This window comes from Acipenser ruthenus, chromosome 1 (assembly GCF_902713425.1).
Source record: "Acipenser ruthenus chromosome 1, fAciRut3.2 maternal haplotype, whole genome shotgun sequence".
NCBI lineage: Eukaryota > Metazoa > Chordata > Actinopteri > Acipenseriformes > Acipenseridae > Acipenser > Acipenser ruthenus.
In genome coordinates, this window is record NC_081189.1 from 71280669 (window position 1) to 71287460 (window position 6792).

The following is a 6792-nucleotide window of genomic DNA, read 5'->3' on the forward strand; positions in this document are numbered from 1 at the left end:
CTATCAGAATGCACCATACACCATTGTGCACAGAGATGAAATACACCTACAATTTAGACTAATGTATATACTGTGCAGACTTGTCTCACTGTAACAGTGTGGCACCTAATCCTATAGGTCTAGCACCGATGATTAGGTTCCCCTTTGTGGATTGAAATATTCCCCCTACTGTAAAATGATTCTATAAAGTAAATATGTTACAACTGCATACATGACGTTCTTACAAAGGAACACAAAGTTAGACAGAGACACACCCTCATAAACTTTATTGCTTTTTTTATTTTATTTCTACACTTTTTTTGTAAATAAACACACAAATAATTTTTTTTTTATTTTTTTTATCAAATATCCAAAATGAACTGTTTCTCTTAGGGTGTATATTTTACAGGAAAACATTAAACACTAACCTACTTTGAAACAACTATTTTTTAAACATAATAACATAACGCTATATACTATATGTATTAAAAACGACCATGTCAGCCTTTATCATCCCATTAAAAATGTTGTACAAAGTACATTTGAGTTTCAAATAACATGCAGTGGCAGTTTCCATGAAAACAAAATCTTCTGGTTAAGGAATTTAAGTCTTGATTGAAAAGAAAAAAATCATTGAAGCTTTGTAAGAATTTAGTAAGGTGAATTAGTATTTTACATGTAAAGGTATGCTACTGTAAATGTAATAAGATATTTAACAGATGGTTATTAATCTATTCGTCTTGGTAGCCTTCATCTATAGGTTGGTTTGAAGTCTGAACTTCTGGTGCTAATGTCCCAAAATCATTTCAAAGCAGACTAATTCAACACCCCTCAATCCCATTTACTCTTCCCCCATCTAATTATAAAGGCATTTCATATTTCAAACTTTCAGTGAGCCTCCTTAGAAATAGCTTCCTGGCAGGTATTCTTGTTCCGGAGGATTACATTCGAGTGTAGAGATGCTGAAAACCTCTTCAGTGTCTGTTTCTAAAATATAAAATAAAATGTATGAAAAACATCAGGTCATGTTATTTATATATATATATATATATATATATATATATATATAGATAGATAGATAGATAGATAGATAGATAGATAGATAGATAGATAGATAGATAGATAGATAGATAGATAGGTTATTTTTGCAGCATCTACTGCAGTGTTTCTCTTTTGGATCAGTTGGAGTTCACCATGCTGTCTGGCCCAAGAAGTTGGAAGATTTGTACGTCTACTGACCAGCTTTTTTAAGGAAACTGATGTACATTCCCAGCAGTCCCCTGCCCCTGATGGTCGTTAGATGCAATTACAGTGAATAACCATTGTATGTTCCCTCATGTATTTTCTTTCAGCATGGTTGCAGATGGGGCGTTGATAAATGTGTGTTTAAGTGTGTGTTGACCAGGGTTCAATCCTCAATCACTATCTCATAAATGACTGTATGTTAAAGATGCTTCCTAGCTGTAGGAAAGGCTGGGAGCGTAGCTACACCTGACCACTGTTGTTCTTACCTGGCACAATACGAAGAGTCTCCTGAGTGCTGGGGGCCTGCTGCTCGTTCTCTCCCTCAGGACCCACATCCACAATCAGAAATGGTTCCACAGTTTTACTGCCATTCTGAGAGTACAGCTCTGCATGGAAGGATTCCTCCTCAACGGGTTCTTGGCTTGACTTCTGCTCTTGGAAAGGGTCTTCCTGAGCTAGGAACGTTTCCCTTGGGGGAGCTGCCAGTGGAGCAACTTCCTCTTGGGACTCTTCCTGCTGTGAAGGCTCTTCTGGGGAAGGCTCAGGCTCCAGCGTCTTGTTCCTTCTCTGATACCTCCTGCTGGAGCTTTTCTTTTCCTGTCTCTGTCTTTTCTTCCGACTTTGTTCCCTGCAACCCAAATAAGATGCTTACTTTAAAAGTGACGTCGCAGGGATGATTGGTTTTAATTAAGTGTCACAAATCTTCTTGGTCGCAAGTGCTACATTTTAAAGAAAATGTGAACAGAAGATGAAGTTGTTTAGTTTGTAAAATTTGCTCCCATTTGTGTGACCTGTTTAAAAAAAACCCCAGCCAAAGCAGGGTGAAGGGATTCTACTTGTTCTGCACCCAGTCCTGGTTCTTAGAACTAGCGTCACCAAAATGATTCGGTGCCAGAAAAGACCAAGCTAAATCTTCCATAGTTACATTGAGCTGCATCAGGTTAGGATATCTCCTGTAATAATTCTAGTCAGTTCACAGCACACTGCGCTAGAAGCTGCATATTCAGAATACTGGAACCTGATCATTTTAGTAATGCTTCCCAACAAGGTACTTTACATCTGATAACCAGGATTGGGTGCAGGACCCTTACCTTGGCTGAGTTTTCCAATATTATTAGTGTTATTAAACAAGCAAAACAAAAAACTAAACTTGGAATGCTAATTTAACTATTCCTACTTAAGCCTGAATTGTTTCTTGATAGTTACTGTTTTCCTTTTGCAGAGCTCAAAGGATGCTAGCGATTCAATGGTGCAAACATCAGCTCCAAGGATATGTATTATGTAAACAATACAGTATGCGGCATAACAAATACATTTACAGCCTTTATGTACTACATGATTTCAGAAATAAAATGAATTTGACGGCTAGTTTCACAGACATGAATTAGCATTAATCTTGGAGCTCAACCAAGGGTAACATCAGTTAATCCGAGTGCTAATCGGGGTCTGTAGAACTAACTATGAAAGCTAAATTAAATACAAATGATTTGACTATAGAGAAAGTGGTTTGATTATATATAGACACAGCAATCTTCTCTGGTTTGCCTTTTTGGTGCAATGATCAAACAAATTAGCAATAGCATACAGTACATGTATTTTGCTCAGGAGCAATACAACTAATGGCTGTACTATATTAGTTTTTTTCTAGGCCCAGTACTATGTAATAAAGCATGCACTACAATTTAACACAGCTGGTGCCTATGTCTGCCCCCTGTGGAAAGCAATCACAGTCTGTAAATAGAATTTTAAAGACCAGATTATAAATTAATTATAAATAAAATTCGATTTTTTTTTTCTTACACATTTAATTGAAAACTTTAAAATAAAAAAAATATATTAAGGAATAAAAGATAGATTTTTTTTTAAAACAAAGTAAATTATAAGAGACTTCAACATAATACAGGTCCTCTTTCCTTGTGATGAAAATCTTTAGCTTCGCTTTTAAAATAATTTAGGTTATGCAAATATTTCAAATATTCTTGAAAGATATCTTTGTTACATCCTGTCAAAATGGGGAAACAGCTGTTAAAATAACAGAACTTATCAGACTTCAAAGGCAAATATAAAAGTTCTTGCAAAAACTCTAAGGAGAGTGTTTTGAAACACAGAATAATCTCCAGGCTTTAAGTAACAAATAGCGCTTGGAGTAACAAAGAAATGGGCACAGTACACAAGGTGACTGAATATATGTAAATAGCGAGTAAAACTAAAGAAATTTATTAGTGTGGTAGACAAATATTTTTAGTCTGCGAGACATATTTTCAAAGCTTTTCCTCCATTCTTTAATAATTTTTGTTTTGAAAGGTGAAAAAATCATGTTCATTTTACAAAATAAAAAACACTTAATACTTAGTTGCTAAGAGGACTTGAAACATAGTTGTCTGGTTCTAGTTTTGTAAAAAAAGTTTTGTTTTTTTTACCACTTTTAAAAAAATAGGAGTTAAAGACTGGAGTAAACCCTTAGAAAATCTGTCCCTCTGTGTCTTTTTCAATGTCTCAAAATTGCTGTGTCTCTCTACATTACATTCCAATTTACCCATGAACCCACTGGTAAGTCGCCTTCCCTTCAGCTTCTGCCTTTCGTTTCTTGAGAAGGTCTCGATCTCTCAACCGACTGGATATCCCACCTACAACAGAATACAGCTCCAACTGTAAATGCATGTTTCCAGTAGTCTTTATGCTTCCAAGCATGACAACCCCATACAGTATTATAGTGTGCATTTCTAGATGTGTAGTATTCTCCAATAAAAAATGTACCATATTTTACAATTAGCACCGTAAAGTTGCAGTTTTCATTTTCCTATGCTTACATTATAGATTTCCCAGTATGAATTTCCAAACATAAGCTATTTACTATATTTTACAATGCTTTCAGTATGCTTTACTACATTTTGTATGTTAGTAAAAAAAACAAAAAAACATTTTTAGAAGACTACAGCATATAAATACATTTGTTATTAGAAGAACATCTTTATGCATTTAAAAAAAAACAATTAGTTTCTGGTTTTCAGTTTACTGCAGTTAAATATTCTGTATAGATATCCCAGTACTTGAATAAAAAGTTAAACTCTTGTTAATGTTCCGGAACTAGAAATAAGTCTGTAATATACAGTGCCTTGCGAAAGTATTCGGCCCCCTTGAACTTTGCGACCTTTTGCCACATTTCAGGCTTCAAACATAAAGATATGAAACTGTAATTTTTTGTGAAGAATCAACAACAAGTGGGACACAATCATGAAGTGGAACGAAATTTATTGGATATTTCAAACTTTTTTAACAAATAAAAAACTGAAAAATTGGGCGTGCAAAATTATTCAGCCCCTTTACTTTCAGTGCAGCAAACTCTCTCCAGAAGTTCAGTGAGGATCTCTGAATGATCCAATGTTGACCTAAATGACTAATGATGATAAATAGAATCCACCTGTGTGTAATCAAGTCTCCGTATAAATGCACCTGCACTGTGATAGTCTCAGAGGTCCGTTTAAAGCGCAGAGAGCATCATGAAGAACAAGGAACACACCAGGCAGGTCCGAGATACTGTTGTGGAGAAGTTTAAAGCTGGATTTGGATACAAAAAGATTTCCCAAGCTTTAAACATCCCAAGGAGCACTGTGCAAGCGATAATATTGAAATGGAAGGAGTATCAGACCACTGCAAATCTACCAAGACCTGGCCGTCCCTCTAAACTTTCAGCTCATACAAGGAGAAGACTGATCAGAGATGCAGCCAAGAGGCCCATGATCACTCTGGATGAACTGCAGAGATCTACAGCTGAGGTGGGAGACTCTGTCCATAGGACAACAATCAGTCGTATACTGCACAAATCTGGCCTTTATGGAAGAGTGGCAAGAAGAAAGCCATTTCTTAAAGATATCCATAAAAAGTGTTGTTTACAGTTTGCCACAAGCCACCTGGGAGACACACCAAACATGTGGAAGAAGGTGCTCTGGTCAGATGAAACCAAAATCGAACTTTTTGGCAACAATGCAAAACGTTATGTTTGGCGTAAAAGCAACACAGCTCATCACCCTGAACACACCATCCCCACTGTCAAACATGGTGGTGGCAGCATCATGGTTTGGGCCTGCTTTTCTTCAGCAGGGACAGGGAAGATGGTTAAAATTGATGGGAAGATGGATGGAGCCAAATACAGGACCATTCTGGAAGAAAACCTGATGGAGTCTGCAAAAGACCTGAGACTGGGACGGAGATTTGTCTTCCAACAAGACAATGATCCAAAACATAAAGCAAAATCTACAATGGAATGGTTCACAAATAAACATATCCAGGTGTTAGAATGGCCAAGTCAAAGTCCAGACCTGAATCCAATCGAGAATCTGTGGAAAGAACTGAAAACTGCTGTTCACAAATGCTCTCCATCCAACCTCACTGAGCTCGAGCTGTTTTGCATGGAGGAATGGGCAAAAATTTCAGTCTCTCGATGTGCAAAACTGATAGAGACATACCCCAAGCGACTTACAGCTGTAATCGCAGCAAAAGGTGGCGCTACAAAGTATTAACTTAAGGGGGCTGAATAATTTTGCACGCCCAATTTTTCAGTTTTTTATTTGTTAAAAAAGTTTGAAATATCCAATAAATTTTGTTCCACTTCATGATTGTGTCCCACTGGTTGTTGATTCTTCACAAAAAATTACAGTTTCATATCTTTATGTTTGAAGCCTGAAATGTGGCAAAAGGTCGCAAAGTTCAAGGGGGCCGAATACTTTCGCAAGGCACTGTAGTAAGGTACCTTGAGAACTCTCAAGTTTGATTTTACTTATTTAAAAATAACTTGGAAATGTTCCTCTTTTCAGGAAATTTAATTAAAGTTATTGAAAAAAAAAAACACTTTGAAAATATGCCTTTTAACATAATTTTTTCATGAACAGCGTTTATTGCTGGCAATAAAAATTGAACTTCAAAAGAAACTTGACTTCACCCCAACATTCATACACTTTCTTTAAGCTATATACTTCTACGTATCAACATCAACTATTCATTAATATTAAGAAACAATAGATAAGTAATCCATGCCACTGTAAATTACAAATCCTTTTGACATTTGCCTAATTAATTTAGTAAAAGTAGCAATTTCTTCAAGTGACCTACATTTGTAAATGATACACTATAAAGTGCTCTAGGTTCCTAGTACTGTAGTTACCTCGATTGTCATTTGGGTCATCGCGTTCTGAATATCTCTCCATATTGTTCTCCCAAATAAAAAAAGCCCTTCACAATACTTTTGTTGAAGAGAAGTGAACAAGCAGTTCTTCTGTCATTTCTCTTTTTCCAGAAGTTTGACACTCCCGCCCAAACATTTTTATCTGGTTTAACCATTAACGCAGTATTTGAAGTGTGTTTACAGTTTTCATCTTATCATATTTGTAAAGGTGGGTGATCTGGCACTGCATATGAAAAATAAACCAGCGGGTTAAAAGTTCTGCATCACTCTATAGAATTAACTAATTTTGCTTCATAAAGTCGAATGAAACCTGATGGATAATGTTATGTTAACATATTGAATTACATACCGCTTTGTAATTTTCCATTTACGTAACGAAAAACTGT

The 6792-nt window shown here is 36.0% G+C and overlaps 1 protein-coding gene across 2 annotated transcripts; it reads right to left on the minus strand.

Annotated features, from left to right (window-relative positions):
* Positions 1 to 244: 244 nt before the first annotated feature.
* Positions 245 to 6527, minus strand: LOC117421562 (hemogen-like). Of its 2 annotated transcripts, none has more exons than XM_034036099.3 (4): positions 6386 to 6527; positions 3773 to 3851; positions 1491 to 1852; positions 245 to 966 (listed from the first exon to the last, which is right to left on the minus strand). In XM_034036099.3, exons 1-4 carry the CDS (start codon positions 6426 to 6428, stop codon positions 881 to 883), a joined length of 570 nt encoding a protein of 189 aa, XP_033891990.2. In that variant the 5' UTR covers positions 6429 to 6527; the 3' UTR covers positions 245 to 880. The 2 variants fall into 2 exon arrangements, with proteins under 2 accessions (XP_033891990.2, XP_033891989.2); XM_034036098.3 differs by having other exon boundaries at positions 3761 to 3851.
* Positions 6528 to 6792: the final 265 nt, after the last annotated feature.

Excerpts from the sequence above, each read along its gene's own strand:
- LOC117421562 (XM_034036098.3), bottom strand. The coding sequence starts at position 6,428 with ATGGAGAGATATTCAGAACGCGATGACCCAAATGACAATCGAG. Across the intron at positions 3,852-6,385 it reads TGACCCAAATGACAATCGAG|GTGGGATATCCAGTCGGTTG; the intron begins GTAACTACAGTA and ends ATTCTGTTGTAG. Across the intron at positions 1,853-3,760 it reads ACTTACCAGTGGGTTCATGG|GGAACAAAGTCGGAAGAAAA; the intron begins GTAAATTGGAAT and ends TTTGGGTTGCAG.